The 25,669-nt window shown below is 44.3% G+C and overlaps 3 protein-coding genes across 3 annotated transcripts in view; 1 reads left to right on the plus strand and 2 right to left on the minus strand.

Moving 5' to 3' along the window:
- jef (major facilitator superfamily domain-containing protein 6 jef) overlaps positions 1-11,666 on the plus strand; it is a 467,956-nt gene extending 456,290 nt beyond the window's left edge. The window contains exon 11 of the mRNA XM_089595806.1: positions 11,512-11,666. Within this exon, the coding sequence (XP_089451932.1) occupies positions 11,512-11,631 (120 nt within the window). The 3' untranslated portion in view covers positions 11,632-11,666. The remainder of the gene's footprint in view (positions 1-11,511) is intronic.
- Positions 11,667-18,019: 6,353 nt separating this feature from the next.
- LOC111643638 (uncharacterized) lies at positions 18,020-20,053 on the minus strand. Its single transcript, XM_089595778.1, has 2 exons — positions 19,907-20,053; positions 18,020-19,837 (listed from the first exon to the last, which is right to left on the minus strand). Exons 1-2 carry the CDS (start codon positions 20,051-20,053, stop codon positions 18,020-18,022), a joined length of 1,965 nt encoding a protein of 654 aa, XP_089451904.1.
- A 1,923-nt stretch (positions 20,054-21,976) lies between these two features.
- On the minus strand, positions 21,977-23,388 carry LOC149373731 (uncharacterized). The gene is made up of 2 exons (XM_089595779.1): positions 23,363-23,388; positions 21,977-23,315 (listed from the first exon to the last, which is right to left on the minus strand). Exons 1-2 carry the CDS (start codon positions 23,386-23,388, stop codon positions 21,977-21,979), a joined length of 1,365 nt encoding a protein of 454 aa, XP_089451905.1.
- Between the last annotated feature and the right edge of the window lie 2,281 nt (positions 23,389-25,669).

Below are 25,669 nucleotides of genomic sequence, written 5' to 3' on the forward strand. Positions count from 1 at the left end.
TTATTTTAAAATTTCATGCCATAGAACAGACAAATAGGTATTTTTGTTCCAGCCGTCGGCATAACTACAAATTTTGGCGTGAAACACGAGCCCGTTATGCTTACTTAGCTCTTTTTTCTATTTGCAACCATATTAATACTTTTTGATAATTAAAATTCTGTTAAACTCTTCACAGAAAAACTCTTTTAAATATCCTGGATTGTTTAAAAAAGTCTTCAGATCTATATCTCCTCACATGGCGTGACAATCAGCTGGGACAAAAAATAGACCGTGTTTTGGTAAAATGACTCATAAATTCATACATATATGTATATTCAAATTTGCTTGTTTATACATACATCAAATGAGTTCACGTACATTCACAATATGTAGTAAAAAATAGGTAAAAATTATAACTGTCTTTTGAATACTTATGTATATGCCGCTTAATTGACCAGTACGCACACAACACTAAGCTTCAAACTAGCAAACACTTTTTTCATGAAAGACAGAAAGCAAACACCTTAAGGAAATCTTTCTAACATAATATTTTTCATTTTCAGTAAGCATTTATAAGAACTTCACAGCTTTTTCAAAAAAATATAAGCACTTGTGGATTTGAACACAGAAAATTGAAAAATTCACTATGTAATGTATAAACATTCCTGAGGTTTCCTATCTGATTTGTTCCCAAAAAGATGCCTTAAAAAATAAGTGGATAAAATTCTAAGACAAGATTTTTTAAACTTCCAAGGGAAAAACGAAATGAATGTAGGAAAGCATGAAAAAATTATTTTTCGAATTTTCACTAAAAATGTATTTTAGACTTTGTTCGATAGTGGTGTTGAGTGGACAATATTAATGTGAGCTGGACGAAAGCAAGGATGATGATTGGAGTTCTTTTGTATGGACGTACTGGTTCACACGATAGAAATACACACACACTTGTATTTAACTGTTTGTAAATCTTCAATGTCTAAGAAAAAGAGTCACAGAATCTATGAAATAATTACACAGTGGTTGAATATACAACGAGAATGAACAATGTAGTAAAAATATAACGCAGTGTAACTTGGAGTCGTGCAGAGCGACTTGCTTGTACCAACGTTGCGTGGAAGGATTACTATTGGATACAATAATAGTTGTTGCCAGTTCGCGTACATACAAGCGATAATCATAATTATCTGTTACGTAGTTACTGTTAAACATTAAATTTACCGACAGGGAAGCTTGATGTTGTACATGCTCCACAGGTTGATAGACAGCAGTCACTACGAATGGATATCAAGAAAAAATGCATGTTAAGAACTAAACGTGGAAAGCTTTTTACTTACAGTAAAGATAAGCTACTTGATACACTTCATTTTAAAAAAAAAATTTGTAGAAAATCTAGGGAGGACATTTGATTTCATTGAACTAAAAATGCAGAAGTTATTCTTATCAACTAATTAAAGAAAGGCACGGTGAGGTAGAACCGTGAGTGCGCTACAACCTCTTAAGGAGCTAATTTGATTCAACATTTTAGTAATTTAACGAGTGCCGATTGATTCGATCTCAGAGACGGTGCGTAGTGAAATCAGTTTATTGATAGGTCTAATCAAAGAAGTGCCCTGAGTCTTAACCCTTACAACTCGCACTAGCGCTTTAGGGTCTGTAAAAACTCCTTGAATTCTAGCAAATAGCCACTTACCGGGAGAGTGAACTTGTTTTTTATGAAGATGAGGTCCCCTACTTGCATTGGTCATCAAGGAGAGACCCATTTGCCACGGGTTTGAAGCGAACTAAGATACTCTGATGACCATCGGAGCCAAAAGCACTGCATGGTTTGAGACAGGAGCTTCCACCTGTGCAGTGGTGACAACTTTTCAGAGGCAAAGACTGGCTCTGGGATCGAATACGATGGTTTAAAAATCAAAAAATGAGAAGGGGTAAGAGGATTCAAATTCTCAGAGTCGTCGATTGAGGGAGCCAAGGGTCTCGAGTTCAGGCAGGACTCGATCCTGCATAACAATGTGGAAAATTTGATGAAGGTAAGAATCTGTGCTGCGACTACTCTTTTAAAACGAATTTAATCGACTTAACAGCGGCTTCCCATAAACCTCCAAAGTGAGGTGCTGATGGAGGATTAAAGTGCCATTGTGTGCAAAGGGTACAGAGGGAATCTGCAAAGGATTCATTTTTGTAACGATTTTCTAGCATTCTCCTCAGCTCGAGATCTGCTCCTACAAAATTGGTACCCTGATCACTATACAGGTCGGAGCAACGACCATGACGAGACGTGAAACGTTGGTAAGCCGTTATGAAGGAGCCGGTAGTGTAATCCTCCATGATCTCTAGATGCACGGCTCTGGTGACCATGCAAAAAACAAGGTGACGTAACCTTTAGGTGTGCCTCTACCTCGGCACTTTGCAAGACACACGGAAAAAGGCCTAGTGTAATCTACACCAGCTCTTTGAAATGCAGGGGAGGGAGTCACTCTGACACTCGGTAGATTGGCCATCATCTGTGTCTGAGGTCGAGTAGCGTAACGGCGACAGACCAAGCAATGAGTCAGCTTGGAACGTACCAGCTGGCGACCATTTATCACCCAGTACTTTCGACGAAGAGCCGCGAATGTCATTTAAGTGCCACCATGAAGAGAGTCGGTGGTAGTGGTCAATAATTAACAGGGAGAGGCTATATTTACCAAACAGTATCAATGGATGTTGGATGTCAGAGTCTAGCCGAGCGTTACTTACCCTGCCTCCTACTCGCAACAATCCGTCAGACAGAAAGGGAGCCAACTTGCGCAAACGACTTGAGGCAGGGAGAGGCTTATGTTGATCAATGGGGAGGGTCAAGTTGTGTTTGATAACGGCAAGGTCCGATGCAAAACAGCGCTGTTGATGATCATGTATCATAAACAAAGTGACTACCTCTACCTCTGCGGTGGTCAAGCTCAGAGAAGCAGGTTGCACGAAAACTTCACAGTGAACAAAGCCCAGATAAGGGAACCGGTCATTCGATCTTGGCGAGTCTAATGGGGGTCTCCTCAGTCTACCGAGACACCGATAGGTGACACGCAACACATAAGCCAGTGCTCGTACCAGCCTAGGCCAACTCGAGCAACGACGAAAGAGGATGCGACTGAAGGAGTTAGGCTCCGTCTCCGAGCAACTAGTAGCGACGTTGAACACTGAATTTAAATCAGTGACTTCAACCTTCAAGTCTGGGTATTGAGGACTAGACAAATGTAAGACGTCAGGACCGTGGAACCATAACCGCTTGGCAGAAAGCTAGCCTGGCAAAATGCCTCGAGAAGCCAAGTCTGCTGGGTTCTGCTTTGAAGAAATGTGGTGCCATTTTTCGCCCAAAGCTAGACTGTGAATTTCAGAGCACCTGTTTGCAACGAAAACCGGCCACTTTTAAGGTAAGACATTGAACCAATGGAGAGCGTTAAGAGAGTCTGTGCACAAGTGGACTGGTGCTTCCTCACGAAGGCCATTATCTATAAAATGTCTGAAGATTTTAGACAGTAAATGAGTTGCGCATAGCTCAAGTCACGGAATGCTAAGCACTTTTAAGGGCGCGACATGGGTCTTGGCTACTTGAAGATTCACATAAATGGGATCGTCAAAAACGACGCGGGTGTAAATGACCGTGGCATAAGCCTGCTTGAACGCGTCTGCAAACCCATGAATTTCAAGTTGTACGCTAGGAGAGTAAAAATTCCATCAAGGAATCCTTACTTTATCCAGTTCTGGAACCTCGCCCAGCCACTTTATCCAGGTCTCGACCACTTATGGTGGAAGGGGGTTGTCTCATGAAATCATGATCAGCCACAGGGACTAAAGCAACATCTTAGGGACTATTACCGCCGGTGAGAACCAGCCCAAAGGATCGAAGAACCTGGCCGTTTAATCAAATAAGTCTCTTTTTGTCCAGAAATTAGAAGACTTATTAATAAAGAACTTGAACGTAAATTCATCGGTTTTGGGGTCCCAAGATATTCCAAGCACAGGAACGGTCTCTACACTTTCCTGCAGGGTCTTTGGTTGATCGACGCAATAATCAGGAGGGATACTAACTAAGGCCTGCGGCAAATAAGAGGACCATTTGCGCACAGGAAATTCACCTAATCGTGCCAAGTCCACGAGCTCTTCACACTTTTCTAATATCTCCTCTGCCAAGTGACCGCCAGACAAGCAGTCATCTACGTAGAATTCCTCGTGTAGAATTTTGGAGGCCCGGAGGTGCAATTCAGCATGTTTTGAGGCAAGTTGGCGTAAGACACCAGTCACTAGGAGAGGAGAGCACGTGAGATCGTAAGATCGTAAGTGACAGTAGTCAAAAAGTAAGTCTTGATCGGAGAGGAAACGTCGTGCCTCCAGACGATCGCTTGGAAGGCTTGATCGTCTTCATGGACTTGGATCTGTCCAAACATCTTCTCCACGTCACTGGTAAAGATGAACCACTAAAACTGCTACCTGAGAATTAATCCGAAGAGGGTCATGAGGATATTTGGGCCTACGTGGAGTAGAGAGTTCAAAGACAGCCCGTTTCTTCTCCCAGCAGAGCCGTTGAAGACGACTCGCAGCTTAAGCGAGGACCTGTTGGCCCTCAAGACTCCATGGTGAGAAAGCACTTCGCAAGGCTTGAATTCGATATCTCACGCATGTGACCAAGAGCTAAGTACTCAGCCATAAAGGCCTCATATGACTCCAACAAGTGGGGGTCATCCTTAAACTTTTTCTCCTGTTGACAAAACATAAAGAGCGCCGTTTTATGAGAGCTTTCCCGGAGCGAAAAAGTATCCTGGCTTGATCTTCGAACGGGAGTTTAACCATGAATCAACCGTCAGAGGACCGCGAGTGCAAGTGAATGAAATGCTCCTCGCAATGGAGATACTCTCCCTTGAGCTTAGGCGTGGAGAGGGGCTCTTCGACCAGAATCGTTTCATAAGCTCACTGAGATCCGGATCTTCGTGGAGGTGCATTACTATGACCTCCTCGGGTTGTGCGGTGATTACACGTGACTCAACCGTTGGGATGAAGAGGGGAGATCTTACGACGAGTGGGGAACGGGCCCAGATAAGAGCCATACGATCCGAGATGCGGTCGCGATGGGTAAGTTGAAGGTGTCCCGTCAAACCGAATTTAATATTATGTAAGCGTGGACCAAGGCTTTTAACAGAGCATCTATTTTATTCAGAGCATAAAACTCAGGATCCGCAAGTTGAAGCCCTCGAATGTGAGGAAGACTTTGAAAACTCTTGCAAGCGGGGGGCGAGTACGACGAAATCTTTGGAACGACTAGAGCTTCAGCACTGCACTGATAGCTGGAATCGAAGTGAGGCTGGAAGGTTATGAAGGCCTTTCTCCGAACGGAGGGTATATGAGACTCACCCACGCCAGTCAATGAGATACTGACTGATTTGGTTTTGAGTTATAGCACGTTGCAGAGGGAGCGGGTTATCAGCGAACTTTGAGAGCCCTGGTTGGCCAGCGCTGTCACAAGTATTCGAGCGCCGTTGGGACTGCAAATATGAATGCGCGCTGTAGCCAGCAAGACCTTGGGTCCCGAGGAGTGGCTGAGATTGCGTAGCAGACTTGTAGTGGTGCAGAAACTTTGACCGTACAGAGACTTACTCTGCTTGTTAAAATCATCCCGATTACCTTGGGAGGACTTGTCTAGAGAAGACGCCCCTTTGCCTTTGGTGTGTTTATCCGAAAGCGTAGAGCTTTTCGTGGGATTAGATTTACCCTCGTTCTTATGAAGCAAGGTGTGGTGCTTTCGCTGACAGACCAAGCAAGTGTACTTGCTCTTACACTGCTTGGCAGTATGCTGTCCAAAGCAATCAAGACAAAGTTGCCTGTCGTTCACGAGCTGCCTCCGTTCGATCAGTGGTATGCTGTGAAACGATGGACACGAGTGTAGGCGGTGGGACTTGCCGCAGACAAGACGTCCTGGTGATCCCGAATCATCAGATGAAGCAGTGCTCTGATAAACAGACGAGGATTTTGGTTGGGACTTTGTCGAGTCAGAATGAATACCGGGGGCCGACTTCCGCTTTGTCGACTACAAAGTCTCTAGCGTAATGATTTGAGCAGCGATAAACTCTCGCAAACGAGCGAGGGTTGGAGGTTCTTCACTACTATCTAAGTGCTTCTGCCATTCTCTGTTGGAAAAGTGATTGAACCTACTGACAATGAGGGTGATAGATGAGATGTCTTCACTGCCGTTTTCTCTGCCCAGAGCGACGAGTGAATCTTGGAGGCCTAGCATCTCCTTTGACAAGCGTTTCATCTCCATGCACGAATGGGACTTCATATTGAGACAATTAAGAATCGTGCTAGTGTATGAAGTAACCAGGCGTCACTTATTATCATAGAACCTAACGAGAGCATCCCAGGCCTGAGTGTAGTTATCACCCGAGAGGAAAATATTTTTTATCGGGTCGGCTGCGTCTCCGGTGACATGGGTCCGTAAATGCTGATACTTGATAATAGTCGGGAGCTCGGTTTTAAAGTGAACTAAAGCTCTTAAAACTTTGCGGAAGCTTTCCCAATTATCAAAATCACCGGAAAACGTTGGAATGTTGACGGAAGGTAAAGATGACAGATTATGAAGAGCAAGAGTTCAAGCGAATCCGGTTATAGTTGTCAGAGGGGCCGGGGAGTCGAAGCGAGACGCGTACTCTTCTAAGTCGCCCGCTACCGAGCAATAAGTCTCTTCAAATACGTCAATCATGTTTTTTGCAAAGTAATCATGCTGGCTAAGGTCTTCACCAAGACCGAGAATATTCTGGTGAACCGCTAAGATTTGATCGTACGAATCTTTGACTACTTTACTTCATTTTAGCCTCGCCTAACAACCTAAACTTGTCAAAGGCATTTTTTATCTTTCGATAAAGCGCTAGTTGCTGTGTGTAAAGGGTTTCCATTTCAGCCATTTAGGGGAAATTTAAGTAGAACAGAAACGCGAGATCGAATCAGGTGGCACGTACAGACGCGTTTAGTACAAGTAAACGCTAGTAAGCACTTCAATCGCGTTTCACGAATTATCAACAACAATAATAATAAAATTGTCGATAATAATAATAATCAATTAGTACGAATACCTTACTAAGCTAGGAAAATTGGCAGCAGCGAAGCGATGAAGAACCAACGGGGTATGCAGCAGTAGCGATGACAGTGGGGATGGGGCTAGCTCGTAGTGGACCGCAGCAGTGGCGATGATAGCGGTAACGGGGCTAGCTCGTAGTGGACTGTAGCAGTGGCGATGACAGTAGTATGTATGTGTGTGGGTGCAGCACAGAGAGCGGCAACAAAGCCTAGCTGAGAGCAGGCCAAGTGCTTTATGTGAGTGTGTGGCCTGTGGACGGCCATAACACCAGCAGCAGTTAACTCGATGCGTGTGCGTGCACCACAGATTTAGATTTAGATTAAGATTTATTTATTGTTTGGGCCATGGGGTAATACTCTATGTGGCCAACTAAATACAGTTGTGTACATTTATTATTATATATAAGAGAAATGTGTTTAGTTTAACAATTATGGTGTTATGAAAGTAAGCAGTGTGTAATGTGGAGTGTTGGATGCATAATGATGACATTGTTTGCTATGTACTGACCAAAAGCTCTTTAAGTGGATAACTACTAGAAGTTATTACTAGTTGTAACTAAATTGTATGTAGATGGTGCGGAGTTTGGTCGGTTTCACGTTGAAGAAGAGAGCGAAGTACAAGTTTTTTGTAGGTGTGTAGGTGATCGCTATCAAATAAGAGGGTGTGAAGAGAGTTTATTAGCTTGGACGTTGAGATGATGAAAGAGTCCTGACATATCATAATTTGGTGTGACAGGGGGGAAAATACATTATGTCACTTGGTTGTCTAGTTGAGTGCCGTAAGTCTGTCTCTGCGTACAGAGTGAATCGCTGAGCGAGATGTTGAGGATTGCGATGTGTTAGTATGTTGTAAGTTTGTCGTGTCTGTAGTGGTTTCTGGTCGATGGTAGATCTGCAAAGATAGTAGTGCTTGGTCACTTGGTATGTGGATAAGCTGGGAACTCTTTGTTTGACGCATATACACTTTGTAATTTCTAACTATCGAGCGTGCGTAATTGAGCTCTTTGGCTCTGATTGTTGCTTTGCGCAGTAGATCGTATGTTGGCTTGGGCCAGAATGCCTGGAGTGATAAAGTGCCAGATCCACCACTACCAAAAATGTCGTTAGTTTTTTGCGAGAGCTTTACTGCAGAGGCCATAAGTCTATTGCGTGACTGAACTGACGCTAGTTGGAGCATGATAGCCTTGGTTTTTGGTGCTTGTGCCTGCGTGTTTGCGCTCGTTGAGCCGTCGATGAGCCGATATTTTTCCCTGCTGGGTTCCAGTTGCGAATGAATATAACTTGAGATTCGAGCTTCGGAACGTCGAGTGCTTCTAAAAGTTTAGTTATAATGTTATCGTTGGATAGGGTAACGGTTTGAGAGATGCCTGAGAACAACACTTCACAATCGTCAACAATTGCAGAATTGCTATTCATTGCTACCATGGTAGCTGCTTCGACGTTTGGAGTATTATTAATGACACTTTTAACTACTTGAAGGCGACTGGACATAGCAGCAAGGTCTGCTTCCTGGTGTATTACTCGATCCATGAGTGCTTTGACCGTGCTTGTGATATTTGAAGCATCTGCTATTGGTTGACCGATTGAGAAAGTGAAAACAGGTGGTGAATTGGAGCTGGTAGTGACAGTTGATGTGGGGGTGCAGATGTGATCGAGATTGGTTGTGGTAGTTGGATAGCAGTTACTGTGGTAGGGCCTCTGACAGGTAATACAGCATGAGTCGGGCCTTTGGTTGTTTCTCAGTGTGCGTTTACAACCAGCACAGCTAGTTCGCGTCGTCATGCACTTGCCACGAAGGAGAGTGTACGTGCTATGTGCTTGACATGTACAAGGTATGCTTATGTGTGAGCGTCAGTATGTGCCTGCTGTCTCAATTGTATGATGTAAGATGTTGCTGAAGAATGTTGTTAATTGGCTCATTCAGTGATATGAGTGATTGTAGATCTGTAATATGCACTAAAGTGTGTGAACTGTGGTTAATGAGTTAGGTGTTGTGTGTGTATAGGTACACTATTTGATTTTAAGTAACACTGTAGCAAACACGCTAAAATAATTATAAATAAGACAGCAAACTGTAGTTATGCGGTGGCAGCAAATAGTGCTTGGGTCCCTTGCAGCAGAAATTGGCAATGGTGAGCGTCTTCGGTAGGTATTGGAGTGTGTTCCATTTGGTTGTCGATAAGGTAGATCTCACTGTCACCTCAATGTAAGCAGCCTTGAAGAAGACGTCTTTATAGCACTAAGAGCACGGGTGCTTGGAGTAGATTAAGGTGCTTCCAAGGCTACTGAATGGCACCAGGCGTGTGCTCTTAACTCCAGGAACTTAGGATTGGCAACAGTGCTAGGCCTCGCAGTGAGCAACACCGTTCCCCTGATTAAGGTTAAAGTGACGCAGCAAATAGAAAGACTTTGAATTCCGGGCTTCAGGAGGCAAGAAAAGCCCAGCTCACAAGGCTAACGCCAACCCGAGCTCCGGCTTAGGCTCACCTGCAAAGAGAACTCTAACAGGAGGTGTGAATACTCTAGTTTTGAGTCAGGATCACGGACCACACAAAACACGTCCTATCTGATCACTCACCTACAGCAGAAGAGAGAGAGAGAGGGTCGGGCGACGCGCCTGCGTCCTGCTCCGATCGTTCTTCGTCTTCTTCAACTTGTTGAGGAGCAGGGCCAAAATGGTCGACTTTTCAGTAAGCACGTGGCCTTTCCGCTGCCCAATAACTCAACTCCTCTCCCGCTCTTAATCCGGCTCAAAGAACGATGTTCGATACTGCCGTGGAGTGGACTGTATTAATGTGAGCCAGACGACAGCAAGGAGGGAGGTTGGAGTTCTTTGGTATAGGCATACTGGTTCACACAATAGAAACACCCACACACTTGTATTTAACTGTTTATAAATCTTAAATGTCTAAGAAAAAGAGTCACAGAATCTATGAAATAATTACACAGTGGTTGAATATATAACGACAATAAACAAGGTAGTAAAAATATAATGCAGTGTAACTTGGAGTCATGCAGAGTGACTTGCTTGTACCAACGTTGCGTGGAAGAAAGTGAGCGAGAAGACCACACGCAAAACGTGTCCAGTGGTAGTGAGTGACAAGCGCAGTGATTAGTGGCCACGTAGGGCCATGTGTCGACCGCTACTAGATACAATAATAGTTGTTGCCAGCGCACAAGTGGAAGCTCCTGTCTCAAACCATACAGTGCTTTTGGTGCAGGTGGTCAGCGGAGTACCTTAGCTCGCTTCAAACCCTTGGCAAATAGGTCTCTACTCGACAACCAATGCAAGTAGGGGACCTCGTCTTAATAAAAAACCTCGTCTTAATGTTTAACAGACTTTGATGCCCTATTTTAGCAAAAAAAACATCGGATTTTTTCTTAGTTATCTTGAAAACGTTAGAAACCATTTAATTTAACCATTAGGACTGTTATGATCACTTACTTCTCTTTCTAAGAGACTTTCTAGAGGTGTCGATGTCACGCTTGCCTATGAACTACAGCGATGTTTTAAGAATTAATCGTACACATCTGATAATTCACAGCTTGTTTTACTATGATTTATTAAAATAAAACACTGTGCGACTTGTTAAGTGGGAGGGAGTGGTGATGGTCTGCCGCATCACTGCTGATCTCACACTTTATAATGTGTATCATGTGGAATTTTAGAAGAACAGCAATTCATTAAATACCTTTTAAAACGTCTTACGACAAATATGAGCTAGGTAGCTTAGTCATAGAACACATCCTACTTTCACGTAGCAATGCGTAGCTTCTAGATATACCCCCTCCCTCCTCCCAAATTAACCCTATATTTTATTGGCAGTCCTTTATAAATAAATTATTGTATTTTGTATGAGTGCTGGGAATGAAAAAAATTTGTCAGGGCTGTAGTAAAAAATAATTGCTATCTCATAAAAAAGGTAGAGAAATAAAATGTCTTTTGAAAAAGTATCAGGAGGTAAGAAAGTCTATACGCTAAAAAAAAACTGGGAAATGTAACAATTTTTGTCCTATCTTGTGGAGATAAACTCAAGAAATGCAGAAAGTAGTAAAGAGAGAGTACTGCATTACTCATCAAAATGACTGAACAGTACAGTAATATACGTTTCTAAGAATTTTTAAGTATGCCTGTGTGTAAATGGGGTAATAATAGACGTTTTACGAATTAAGATTAATTTTACAAGTACATTCTTTGTGATCTTGCTGCTTCTGCAGATAAAATTTGAGATACATGCAAAAGTGTAAACACCTTATAAAATAGGACACGTAAAAAATACTTTACAAATATTAACAAAAATTTTTTTATGTCCATTTTTTTTAATATGACTAAATAATAATTTATAACGTTAAAAGTGTAAAATAGTGTTAAGTTATAATGTTTTAAACAAGAAGACTTGTATTGTAATAACGATTTTTACTTTACAGGTATACAGTGAGATTGTTAACACAGATAAAGACGTAATGAAGATACAAACCAGGGTCACTGACTTACCCGTTGATAAGCCATGCTCTAATCCATTTCATGAGCATACGTATGAATGGTGAGATCCGATTCTATAAGACAACTATCAGCTGTTAAAAAAAAAAAAAAAAAAAAAAAAAAACAAGAAACAGACAAAAAAAGAAAAAATAACGAAGAAAAATCTTTGAATTATTAATATTTTAACTACCCTTTATTTATTGTGTATCGTATGGTAATATTTTGTTACAGCTAGTTATAGTTAAACTACGAATTTTCTTTATTTTTCACGATTTATAACTTTTTTTCGGGTTAAATATCTTACTTTTTAATAAATATATCAATAGTGGCTTACTGTCAGAAAATTTCTATTGATAGAATCTTCTCTTAGAAGGTAGAAATATTAGAATTATATATTAAACCTTAGTACATAGTTGTAAACAAAATTTATGACTATTGTGACATGGTTATTCGTTACATATGTCTTTGCTAATTATTCATTTTTTTGTAAGATTAGTTCTCTTAATTACTTATTCTTTTTTCTTTTTTGTTGCTTTTAATGTTTCTTCTGCTAGAATAATATTTGTGCATAGATTTTTGTGCGAAACATTCTTTTTTCTTGTACCAATCTTTCATTATATTCATTATAAATGTTTAAATATTTTGTTAAAAAAGACACATATTTTTGTGTTTCGTATACATGATTTTAACTTGTGCTGAAGTGTTAGATTCTAGTACTCAATTTAACTAACACATTCTTATCACCTATGCTGGTCTTTATTGTAAGTTACTGTAATCTGGCTAGTTTTCTCGTGGCTGGCTACTTTGCATTTGGATGACAAATGGCTGCAGCTTTGTAGAATTTATTGCACTCTTGCTTCTTGCGACAATGTGTCTGCTTTCACTATTTGCTAACATTCTGGCCAAGCTTAGTATTAATGCCCCCTGTCCTTTAACACAGCATCATGTTGATGCTTGACCTCTATTTATTTCTTATTTTTTGAAAGCTGATTTTTTTATTTATAAAATGCTTATATTAGTTTTCTCATTTACATTGTAACGGGCAATTAATACATGAACTCCGTTTACGCTCACCTAGACTGCGCGAGGAAGAAAGGCTGGAGAGAGAGGGGGATGTCATAATGTGTACAAGAGAGAGAGAGAGAGAGAGAGAGAGAGAGAGTGAGACAAAGGAGGAGTAAGCGTCTTGCAATGTATATTAGTGCGGGACGCTCTTGGCCATCAGGCCAGAAGAGATTAGGTGTCGGTAATGTACAGACGTGTGTCTCTTACCCGAAAAGCACATTAAGTCACCAAGGGACAGCCTTGCCATTGCCTTGCCAGTGCCTGACACCTTACGCCTGCGAACAAGCGACTTACCAGCAAGATACCTGGCCAAGAATTCTCGTGAAAAGATCATCTGCTTGGCTGACAAGCGTAAACACGAGGCTACGAAAAGCCAGGTAAGTACAGTGCGTGCGTGAAAATCACGATAGCCGCGTAATCTCCCTTTGTGCACGGTCAAATTATCGCGTGCCATCGGCTGCGAGAGGAAAGCCTTCCCCGGCCATACATACCTTGCTGTTGAGGCAATTAAGCGAAAAACACACACACACTTACCCACAGATGCTTTTGTACCAGTGCATTTAATATAGTTTCCGTTCTTATAATCACTAAATGTTTGTGTCTTGCTTTGCGTAAGTCTTTCCCTGCACGAAGCCCTTCCGGCTACTCTTTATTTACGGATTTTATTTAGAGATCGCGACGTCCAAAAGGGAGTCTTAAGCCAAGTATCAGCTTTATCTTGCCGCCTCCGCGGGCTTGCGCGTAAACACTTACGCACGAGTATGCTTAGTTAAGCCAGAGCTGAGCTGGCCCCTCAGCAAGAAGACGAGAGCAAGGAAAAATATACTCGTTTTCCACGTTGTAACGTGATTTTATCTCCAAAGGTATCCGAAAAACACAGCCCTGATCAGAGCACTCCTTGCATTCCTTAGTGATTTTCAGAGCCGTAAGTGAGTACACATCGATACAAAACGTTATCGTAACGTTACTATTTACGTTATATTAGTGGACTATTAAGGATGCGTCTTTGCTAGAGTGGTAAAATTATGTTAAAGTGTGCCTTTTTTTGCCAGATACAAATTTACAGTGCTATTGTAGCTATTTTAAAAAGTTTTTCTTATCAACTTGCATTTAAGTGTATTTTTAGATAGGAAATTCATAGGCAGTTCGTTGGGATTCTTGATCAAAAACTTGTTGATTTCTTTTTTAGAATAAAAATTAATATTTGGCATCTTCTTTCACTTGTTAAATGATACTTCAATACTGAGGTTCTTGATCTACTTTTAGGTTATTCTTTAACGATTTGTTTTTCTTTTCACTGTTATGTATGCTTAACTATTTGCCATGGTTGGACTTACATTCACCGACCATGGGGTTGTTGTTTCAATGGTAGGCTCCCTATATTACTCCAAAATTTTCAGCTTATTGTCGCTACAGATTTTTTGGAACTTCACTGCAGTTGTCTCTCCTTTTAGAATGTTCTGACATTGTTTATGAGACAGATGTACTATTTTCTTGAGTACTATCTTATATATACAGAAAAGTATGTATGTATACATATATGTCTTTGTTTAGATTTTTCTAGTCTCATTGTATAATACGAAATTTTTATTCAAAAATCTAAGTATTTGTTGTTTGTCAAACATTGTTCAATTAAACATCATGATCAATTACGCAATCATAACTTTTTCTCTGTCATTGCAAGCAAACGATTCTTTAAGTTAAACAATAACCAGAGTTTAGGAACCTTCATAAACTAATTAGGGGATTGTAGTTCAACGAATAATCAATAAAAAATTCCAAATAGCACTGTATTTTTTGATAATTTTGATCATAGTATAAATTTTTTTTTTAAGCAATTTGCAAATTCCAAATCCTTTAGAATCTAATAATTACACTGATTTACAGTAGGCCACATTGACCCATAATTGTATTTGGAAATATCTTTTTTAGTGTTTCTTAATTATTGTTACAACTCTCTCTTATTAATGGTTCATGCAGGACGATTGGAGATCGCAATAAACATCCTGTGAGTTTAAATGCTCGGTTTTCAAGTTTTTTATCCCCGCCTTTTGTTTGTTAAAATGATTTCCCCTGTTATCTTCCATGCAGTTATCATAGCAGGAGTGCTAATTATTTTGTCTGACACACTAATCATCTTTTCTGTTATTATATCTATTTTAATTATTAACCTCCTTTCTTGTTTTAATAACTATTCCTACCATAATAATTTTGGGACCGTGGACTAATATAAGGATCGATATTATTGTAATTGTTATTAAAGTTATTATTCGGGCCGATGTTATCAACGTGCTTATATTTTTTCTGCTGTTGATAGTAATCATTACTATTATTGAAGTTCGGTCTATTTAGCCGCGTGACACAAGATAAGTTATCATACGTGTGTCTGTTTTTACCCATCCTTCCAGCAGATTCCTCACACGGTTCATCGCTCGGTTTATCGGGATTTGTTAGCTTTTCAGTCTAGACCTCTTCATACAGCTTTTTGTATTTATTAGTGAAGTGTTTTTAGTGTTTTTTACAATATGAACACTATTTTTTATCTTCATCCAACCCACTTCATTTGATTTCTGTGTCAGCGCTCTGCACTAGCGCATCACAGGTTGCTACTATGCCTATTCTTGTACCCTTCTTTTTTAAACACTTCTATTTTATAGTAAATGTCCCGTATCTTTGCTGTATAACTTGGCGTAAACTCAGCTCGTTATCTATGTCTAAAGCCGCCTTAATGGCTTCTTTCAACGTTGTAATTTTAAGACTCACCACATTCCAGCTATATGGAGCGGAATACGAACTTTTTTGCTGCTTCTTTATCGGCAGCTTCTTTTAACGTAATTTTTTGAATTGATGACAAGTGTGGGTGAGCGTCATGTGACATCATTATCCTATAATGTAATCCTTGCGTCCGACTATAGTACTGAATGAAAATCTTGTCGCTTTCCTAAGTTTGCAGGTTAAGAGGCGCAGGCAGTGTATCTGTGCCTCCCCTACCTTAGAACTGCCGTTAAAGTGCGAACAAAAACTTGTTTACCGTATTGAGGAGAGAGAAAAAGACGCGCACAAAGTTTTTCAGCCACTATACCCATTCACCTATTGGCCAACATACCTATAAAATAATCCTCGTATTGTGGGGCTATTATCGATTTCAGCGTTCTTATCATTAGTTCAAATATTAGTATTTGTATAGGATTCCCATTTAACAGTAGTATTCCACTGCTAAAATTAAATTAGGCACGTTAAAATTAGACTTCCGTTAACTTGACCACAGATTAGAGTGCTCGCCTAGCTGTTCGCTAATATAGTAATTATTATTTTCCCAATCTTACATTAGGCTTGATTGCTTGTTTTTCTGCTCACCTAAGGTTCAGTTAATTGGAACCGAGAAATTGTTGCGGTTAACATTGGGTACCTTTTAAGTTCAACTGTTTTCAGTCACATCTGGATCCTATTGGCTATCTACATTGTAGTATAGGGGTTGGGAATACCAGTCTCAAGCCGTATTATATATTTGTCACAAATTTCTATTTGCTTTTTCATGCTTTCTCAAGTAAACCTCAGAAAGATCATTAATGCTCATGCGAAAGGACCCTCCGTCATCTGCTTATTTTGCTCTAGTATTTACAAGCATGTCTTGTGGGATTTCTTCCTGTTAGTCCTCTGTTACGTTTCCACTTTAAGGATTGAAAGTATTCTCTCACTGTTCTGACGCTTATCTTGCTTATTAACATCCGTGTACCTCACTGTGCTTTGCTATTCTAGATATTTTGTCGATGTTATTTTTGGTTTCCTGACTCATTATGTCCTCAATGCTTCTCCAGGATTTCCGTAATAAATACCCCATTTAAAAAATTTCAAGTCGGTTTCTAAATTCTTGTTTTCTATAGCTTCATTCGCTGTCATTGTATTTTGTAGCCAGATTTACTGTGTATCTGAAATTTTGGCTTTCACGTTTTTAGAAACTTTTATCAAAAGTAACCGATGTTTACTATCAACTTATTTCAAAGAGCCTAAGACTTCGAGTTATGCTCAAGTATGGATGCCACTGATTTTGTCTCCTCTGGGGCAGGTATAGTCATAACGTCCATATCAACATTCCTACAGTTTAGTATTCTGCTTCAAATCTCAAAAGTACGTGAAATAGTTTTCATTTTTTTTTTCTTTGCTCGACTAATAATCGCAAGCGCAGTTCTTCAAGAGTTAATTAAAAATTATGCGTACCCCCCCCCCGCACCTATCGTGATTCAAAGTTCACTGTGATTTAAATCTAATTCAAGTTTTTTACACTAAATCTAAGTTTTTTCTTTACTGAACATGTCCTGATTACTTTTCCAAGCCTCCAAAATCGTACTGCAAGGGTCAACTTAGCTATGAAACTACCCGCAAAACTAATTAAAAATCTAAAAAGATACATTAAAACAAACTTTGGTATGAAAATAACGAAAAAACTCCAACTACACGCTTAGCCAAAGGAACAATATCGATATAAATCATAATAATAAAATGCGATAACCTAACGTTCCTTGCTAGTTTAATAATTGTCTATGTAAATCTAAACATTCCAGTTATTTGCTGCTGCTGCTCGATCGTTACCGTCATCACTATCATCAGCATCGATATTATCGTTTTCAACATTATCGTCATCATAATTATCTTTATTATTAATATCATCATTATGATCATTATAGTTACGGTCATAGACATCATAATCATCAATATCATCGTCGTCGTCATCATCATTATCATCGTCATGACCATCATCATCGTTATAATCATCATTATTATTATCATCATGGTAATTATCATCATCATCATCATAATCATTATTGTCACCATCATCATTATCATTATCATCATCACCATCATCATCATCGTTGGCATCATGATCATCCTCATCATAGAGATCATCAGTATAGTTATCAGTATTATCCTGATCATTAACTTTGGTATTATTAACACCACAATTATTCGCATTATCATTATCGTTTTCTTTTTTGTCGTCATCATTATTATCATCATTATCAATATTATCATCATTAACACCGTCATTATCTTTTTTATCATCACAATTGATGAATGTTTTTACTGCTTTATTTGTTTCGCAGGGGATTACAAAATGCTTTCAACGCTTTAAATAAAAGAAAGACACAAAGGATAGTCGCTTCGGCGTGTAATCGTCGTCTTCTTCTTCTCTCCTTCTCTGGCGTGGCGTGCGACTGTCCTCGCTGAGCCCTCGTACACGAGTGAGTGCCACCTGCCGAGCGCGGTGACGCACGAGGTGGGAGGCCGGGAGAGAGCGCAGCGACCGACGTTGCATGGCAGGGTGTGGGTCCCCGCTTGGTCGGTAAGAAAACCCGAACATCCTGCCCGCCTCGATCCAAGAGCGAAACCCTAGTCACCGCCCGCCGAAGCGGGGGGAGTCCCTCGATCGTCCGTCGCAGGGAGGCTAGAGTCAGCAGATGCCACAGGGAGACGCGCAAGCTTGACAATGGGCCGCACGTATTCGCCGGTGGCTGTCTTGACGGCAGCAGCCCGGACTAGTCCATCGGATCCAGGGTGTATGCGGGTGATACGGCCCAGAGGCCAGCGTCCGCTGGACTGTAGCAGCGTAGGGTCAAGAAGAACCACCAAGTCCCCCACCGCGAAGTTCCGACGGACAGCGCTCCATTTCGGTCTCTGTTGGAGAGTATTTAGATACTCACGGCCCCAGCGCGTCCAGAATTGGGCGCGAACGGCCTTGACAAGCTCCCAGTGCGTGAGCGGGTCCAAATTCTCTGCAGCGGGGGTAGCTTCGATGATGGAATCGACGGGAGCCCCGATGAGGAAATGTCCAGGCGTGAGCACTTCGAGGTCAGAGGGATCGCCAGACAAGGGCGTCAACGGGCGGCTATTCAACACGGCCTCAATTCCAACGAGAACCGTAGAGAACTCTTCATACGTTAGATGACGAGAGCCGAGCACACGGCGTAGATGGCTCTTGGTCGACTTGACCGCGGCCTCCCAGAGTCCTCCAAAATGTGGCGCACCAGGAGGAATGAACTGCCAGGAAACCCCCTGGGAGGCAAGAGTCCCGGCGACTAGGTCCCAGTCAAATTCTGCGCCCTGCAACGCCTCGCGGAGCTCCAAATCAGCTCGACGGAAGCAGGTGGCGTTGTCGCTCCAAAGCTCGGATGGTCGGCCTCGACGACCGGTGAAACGGGTGAGAGCACCCAAGAAGGTGGCCGCGGAAAGGTCGCCGACAAGCTCCAGATGCACGGCTTTGGTGGTCATGCACACGAAGACAGCGATGTAGCCCTTTGTGGTCCGGATCCCCCGTCCCTTCGATGTAAGCACGGAGAAGGGCCCGGCGTAATCGACTCCGGTGCGACCAAAAGCGCGAGACGGCGTGACGCGAGACGCGGGCAGTGGAGCCATCAACTGGCTTAAAGAGCGCGCCTGTAACCGGGCACAGATGACGCACCCTCTAATGTGAGCCTTGGTTCTGCGTGGCCCGCCGAGAATCCAGGCACGCCTGGAGACGTATGCGCTGGTAACGCGATATCCACCGTGGAGGGCGCGTGCGTGAGCCCAAGAGACCACGAGTCGAGCGAGCGGCGATGTTCCGCTGAGGATGGGAGAGTGCTTCTCTTCGTAAGACAGCGATGAGTGATCGAGCCGCCCGCCAACACGCAGAACTCCGTCGGCATCGAGAAAGGCGGCAAGAGAGGTCAAAAAGCTCCGTTTCGGAAGACGTTCACGCTTCCGCAGGAGTGCCAACTCATCCCCAAACGTCATCGATTGACTCAACCGAACGCAGGCCAGAAAAGCGTCCTGAATCTCAGACGGCGTCAACGGCGAAAGCACAGAACGGGTGGGCATGCGCCGCAAGCGGTGTCGCACCCATCGACGAACGCGCACGAGGAGGCCCAATACAGCGCGCAAGCTCAAGAAGAGCTGCAGCAGGTCCGATTCAGGCGCGCGGAAGGCGCAGCAGAGTGAGAGCGTGGGCGTGGGTGGAGGCAGTGTCTCCTGGGGCCAAGACTTGTCGTCCTGGGCCAGCCACGTGGGGCCTCTCCACCACAGGGGCTGCTGTCGGAGACCACTCATGTCGGCACTTCTGGTGGCTAGGTCGGCCGGATTCGATTGCGACGGCACGTATCGCCAGGCACTGGGTGGCAGGACCTCCTGGATCTGAGCGACGTAGTTGTCGACGAGCACGTTGTTGGCCGGCTGATCGGAGCGTATCCAGTGGAGCACAATTTGAGAGTCGCACTAAGCGTGGCAGTGCTCGATCGCGACTCCCAACTCGCTGGCTGCTGAGCGAAGAAGCTTGGCGGCGATGAGGGCCGCTCGCAATTCTAGACGTGGGATGGTCATGCGAGCGGCGGGCTCGGTCATCGGCTTGAGCGCGCGGATGGGCGCAAGCTTAGTACGAGCGAGAAGCATGTGGCAGAGAGCGGGCCCATCTGAGGACCGCAGCCGCGAATATACAACAGCGGCCATAGCACGGCGACTGGCGTCAGAAAACACGTGCAGCTGGACATTCGACGACGGAGACATACCAATCCAACGAGGCAGAGAAAACCCGGAAATGGCCTGCAGCTCGGCGGTGAAAGCGGTCCAGCGGCGAGTCATGGAGGACGGTACGTTCTCGTCCCAGTCCAAGCGCGCGCGCCACAGGTCTTGCAGTAAAAGCTTGGCGTTCAACACGATCGGGGCAAGCTAGCCGCACGGATCGAACAAGCCTGCGAGCGCGGCGAGCATGGATCTCTTTGTGGTTTGAGATTCGACAACGGGCGGCGTCAAATGGAAGAAATTCGAGGGCGGGTCCCAGCCTACGCCCAGTTCGCTGACGAGGCCTTCAACACTGAGCTGATCCCAAGTAGGACGGAGGCGGACGTCTTCGGGAAGGTCTTCAAGAAGCTCGGGCGTGCTGGCAACCCACTTTCGCAGAGGGAAACCGCCCGCTTGAAGAAGTCCGATCAGCTGGTCGCGCAGACGCTTGGCCGAGCCGATGTCATCAGCGCCGGAGAGGATGTCATCAACGTAGCGATCGTTCATCACCACTGGGACGGCCTCGGGCCAGCGGCGGCCGTCATCCTCACACAGCTGCTGTACGACCCGTAGTGACAGGTACGGGGAGCACGAGGCACCGTAGGTAACGGTGAGCAGTTGGTAGTGCGTAGGTGGCTGCTTTGGGTCGGAGCTCCACAGAATGCGCTACAGGTCGACATCGCGTTCATCAATCAGAATCTGGCGGAACATCATGCGAACGTCAGTACAGAACGCAATCCGGTGACGACGCCAACGCAGGAGCATACTGGGAAGAGCCGTCTCGAGCCGAGGACCAGCATGGAGCACGTCGTTTAGGCTATAGCCACTGGAAGTCGGGCTCGACGCGTTGAAAACAACGCGCAGTTTGCGACCTTGGTCGCCGTGCTGCCAAATGCCGTGATGTTGGATATAGTGCACTGGACGGTGCGATGCAGCGAGTTGGTCATCAGTAAGGGGGTTCATATGACCGAGGGCAATGTACTCTGCCATGAACCGGGCGTACTCAGAAGCCATCTCAGGAGTCCGCTGCAGCCGACGATGCAACGAGCGCAAACCCGCGGTGGCGCCCTGCAGACTGTCACCAAGGAGGCGCACAGCGTCATGTTTCAGCGGAAGTCGCACAATGTAACGCCCGTCGTCAGCGCGATGATAATCGGCGAAGATTCGCTCGCATTTCACATCCTCAGGCGCTCGGCGGCTGACATGTGGCACCTCCTCGATCTCCCAGAATCGCTGGAGCTGCGCAGCCAGCTCTTGATCCCAGGGCGACTGAGTGTTCGTGTGCAGAGTTGTGCCTGCGATGAGGGCGTTCGAGCCCAGGCCAGGGGCCCGGCCGACGAGAGTCCAGCCAAGAGCCGTGCGCTGTCCGACGAGCTCGTCACGCTGAACGTAACCTGGTTCGATGAGGCGGTGGTAAACGTCGACTCCGAGCAGAATGTCTACACGGCGAGGTGTGCCAAACGCTGGATCGGCCAGAGGCTCAAGATCGAGCCACTGTCTCATCACGGCTGGGTGCAAGGGGGCAGACGGAGAGGTGAGCCCGAGCCGCGGTAAGCAGAGCGCTGTCAGGTGGATTGGCGGTGCATGCTCTCCAGTTTCAAGGCGTAGATGCGCTCGGGTTCTCGAAGGGATGGTCGACCCTCCCCCAACCCCATGAATGCTCGCCTCGTTGACTTCTAGCGCTGCGCCGAGCTGCTGGGCCAACCGGATGGAGATGAGTGTAACCTCAGAGCACGCATCAAGGAGAGCTCGACCAGCGACACGTCGGCCGGTGGGACCGGTTAGCTGGACAAGAGCGGTCGGAAGTACGGCTAGTCAGGACGATGGAGGCCCCTGATGCTGTGAGTCGGTGGCGGACGGGCCCGCGGGGTCGACTTTTGGCTTCTTGGGCGAAGAGGGACGCTGATCCGATTCAGGCTTGCGCCGATGGTTGCTCTCGTGCAGCAGACTGTGGTGGGGCTCCCTGCACTGCTGGCAGACGGACCGTGAAGGGCAGAACTTTACTGCGTGACCTGGTCTCAGGCAGTTAAAACATAACTGCCCTTGATAGACCATGCGTCGCCGGGCCTGCGCGTCAAGGCCTTGAAATTGCGCGCAGTGACCCAGGTAGTGCGACTCTCTGCACGACGGGCATGGCGGCAGCGAGCTACTGGTGGCAAGGGCTCTAAAGTTTCGTCCAGGAAACGGGGGGGCCGGAGAGCGCATGCTGGCCGTGTTGGCTGGTCGAGCAGGGCGAGAGGCCTCGACGGAGCTGAGCGCGCGGCACTGTCGACGAAGGAAAGTCGTCAAGGCAGCAAAAGTGGCAACATCCGCCGTGGTGTCCGTGCCAGCGCTCTCCAGTCGCTCGATCTCGTCCTCCCACGCGCGCCGGGTCGTCGGATCCATGCCAGTCATCGCGCAGGAGACAATCCAGTCGTCCCACTGAGACACAGGACGACCCAGAGCTTCCAGCTGATCTCGATGTTTTCCCAGGGTGTCGAGGAGACCCTGAAGCCCTCGAGCTGACTCTTCCTTCAGAGACTTGATGTTACGGAGCGCCGTGATATGATCATGAATGAGAAGACGGCGGTGCTCGAAACGTGCTTCGAGTAAGGCCCAAGCCGTTGGGTAATTGGCACCGATGGTCTGAACGGTGTCGAGAGCTGCCTTGGCGTCTCCGTCCACCAAGGATTTCAAATAAAACAGCCTCTCCACGTCGGTGAGCTGTTTATCGTCGTGGACGAGCGCGCGGAAGAGGTCCCGGAAACTTTCCCAATCCTCTCGCTTCCCCGAGAAGGAAGGGATGCTGATCTTGGGCAAGCGGGCTCCGTGTCTCGAGTTATGACGGTCCAGGTCGGCGCCGCCCGGGCCAGGGAGAGGCGTGAGGGTGTTTCTTGCGTTGTAAAGGCGTGATCGAGAGGCGATATAGTCCGACTCTGCCGTCGAGTACATCTGGTCAAGAGACTCCAGCTTCTCGGGCGGCGGTGACTCCAGGAGACTCACGTGATTGGCCTGGAAAGTGTTCCAGTAGCCGTCCAGCAGCTCGAGCCTTACTTCCACGAGACCCAGGCTCCAGTTGGGAGGGTCGATCTTCTCGACGTCCCGTGCGAACCGGCTGATGACGCCGGCGAGGGCGCTCTGGGAGCCAAGCAAGCTCGTCCAGTCGTCGTTCGACCTGAAAAAACGATCACTAGCTTGACGTTTGCACGAAGCATGTCTTGCCTCCGGGCCACGAGCGTCGGGGCCATGTCATCGTCAGACTCGACACAGCTGTCGACGCGCGGTGCATCGACGGCAGACAAAACAGATAGAAGGAGAGTGAAAGAGAAAGAGTGTGAGAGAGAACACGAAAGGGCGAGGATGCCAGAAGGGACGTGCGTAGACCACGCGCGTGCCAACGCGCACGCAAGCTACACAAGCTTCGAAGCCTGTCCCTCGGCGTCGACCCCCCGCGCCAGCGAAGCGCAACAGCTCCGTCGCGCGAGGCGGACGCGCGCGACACGAGGCCAACATGGCGGCCACGGCCGATGAGGACACCGCGAGCGCTTAATCGCGGCTAACAATGGCGGCCGCGAAAGCCTCGCTTTCCGACGTTCGAATGGCGTCGAACAAAGCGTCGCATCGACAACCGTACGGCCTTATCTCTGCCGTGGCTGAGCACAGCTGCTGGACCACGGGCTCTGTGGCGACCGCGGTAGCCACCGTGTGCACGCTGTTGATAACGCGAGTGCCTGCAAGGCAAGCGTTAATCGCGGCACGACTTCGTCGCGGCCAACACCTGTGTCAAATCGTGGGAACTGTGTCGACCACGACGACCTCCATTACACAACATTTCTTTAAACTGTACTTACATTACGCTGTGTAAGTCGAATCGCAGACTGTGACCACCCTAGCTGCGGCGTTGGCTGCTCTTCTCCTCGGAATCTGGCTCGAAGGACCAAATGAATGTTTTTACTGCTTTATTTGTTTCGCAGGGGATTACAAAATGCTTTCAACGCTTTAAATAAAAGAAAGACACAAAGGATAGTCGCTTCGGCGTGTAATCGTCGTCTTCTTCTTCTCTCCTTCTCTGGCGTGGCGTGCGACTGTCCTCGCTGAGCCCTCGTACACGAGTGAGTGCCACCTGCCGAGCGCGGTGACGCACGAGGTGGGAGGCCGGGAGAGAGCTCAGCGACCGACGTTGCATGGCAGGGTGTGGGTCCCCGCTTGGTCGGTAAGAAAACCCGAACAATTGACGTAATAATCGTCGTTATCAACGTAACCATCAACATAACTATCGTTATCGATATTGTCACGATTATTATTATCATTATTACTGTCACCATCATCATCATCATCATGATTAGCATCATTATTATCGACATTATCATTAAAATCATTTTTATCATCGTCATTATCAGAGTTAACTTTATTATCATTATTATGATTTTTATTGTCATCATTATAATCGTCATCTCAATAATTGACTTTATCGTGATTATTATCATTTTCATTGTCATCATTATGATCATGATTATCATTATTATGAAAAGAATCTTCATCTATATTTATCATAAAAATTTAAAAAATTTTTTTCCTTCTTATCATCATTATCATCTTACTTTACATTATCAATATCATTATTCTTCTAATTGTCAGCATTATAGTCACTCTTATCATTAGTATCATCAACATCATCATCATAACATCATCATGATTATCATCTTAATAATTATGATTATCATTATCATTATCATAATTATTGACATTATTATAATAATACACAAGTGATATTATTACTTATTTCATTATTGTTATCCAGATAATCGTTGTAATCTTTCTGGATATCATTGACACTATTAACATTATTGATAATACAGAATCATCATAATTATAAAAAGTATAATAATTGCAATAAGTATGATAATTATAAGAAGTATTGCTGAAATAACCATAGTTACTGTCATTATTATCGTTATTCTCATCATTATAATCAATATCATCATTAAAATCATCCTTATTATCATGAACATCGTTATCATTATGATTATTATTCTTACAATTATTTTTTTTTAATCATCATCATGACGATTAATATCGTTTTCTTTCTAATAGCATTCCTATCAATACTTTTATTATTATAAATATGTATTTCTTGATTATTATTATTTTTTATATATTTCTCATCAACATTATAAGCCTTTTGAATATTATCTTCATTATTATCATCATGAATAATATTAATGATGTTTACGATGATGTTAATAAAGACGATAACAATAGCAATGATAACTAAAACAATAAGAATGATAATGATAATAACAACATTAATGGTGACGTTGCTGATAACAACAATAATAAGGACGATGGTAAATATGATAATAATGATGATTATAATGACAATAATAATAATTATAAGAATAATGTTATCAGTAATTATGGTGATACTTATAATGTCGTTTTTGTCATCAATAATAATATTAAAAATAACGAGAGTTATGATATGGATATTTATAATAGTAGTTATAAAATACTTATAATAATAGAGAT

The sequence above is a fragment of the Copidosoma floridanum genome, unplaced genomic scaffold, assembly GCF_036245765.1.
Source record: "Copidosoma floridanum isolate Cflo_tuat_1 unplaced genomic scaffold, Cflo_Japanese_pri ptg000028l, whole genome shotgun sequence".
NCBI lineage: Eukaryota > Metazoa > Arthropoda > Insecta > Hymenoptera > Encyrtidae > Copidosoma > Copidosoma floridanum.

Coding starts and splice junctions, on each gene's coding strand:
- LOC111643638 (XM_089595778.1), bottom strand. CDS start 20,053: ATGCTTCTCGCTCGTACTAAGCTTGCGCCCATCCGCGCGCTCAAGCCG. Junction 19,838..19,906: donor CAGCAGCCAGCGAGTTGGGA/GTCGCGATCGAG, acceptor CGCTCCGATCAG/CCGGCCAACAACGTGCTCGT.
- LOC149373731 (XM_089595779.1), bottom strand. CDS start 23,388: ATGGCCCCGACGCTCGTGGCCCGGAG. Junction 23,316..23,362: donor CCGACGCTCGTGGCCCGGAG/GCAAGACATGCT, acceptor TCGTTTTTTCAG/GTCGAACGACGACTGGACGA.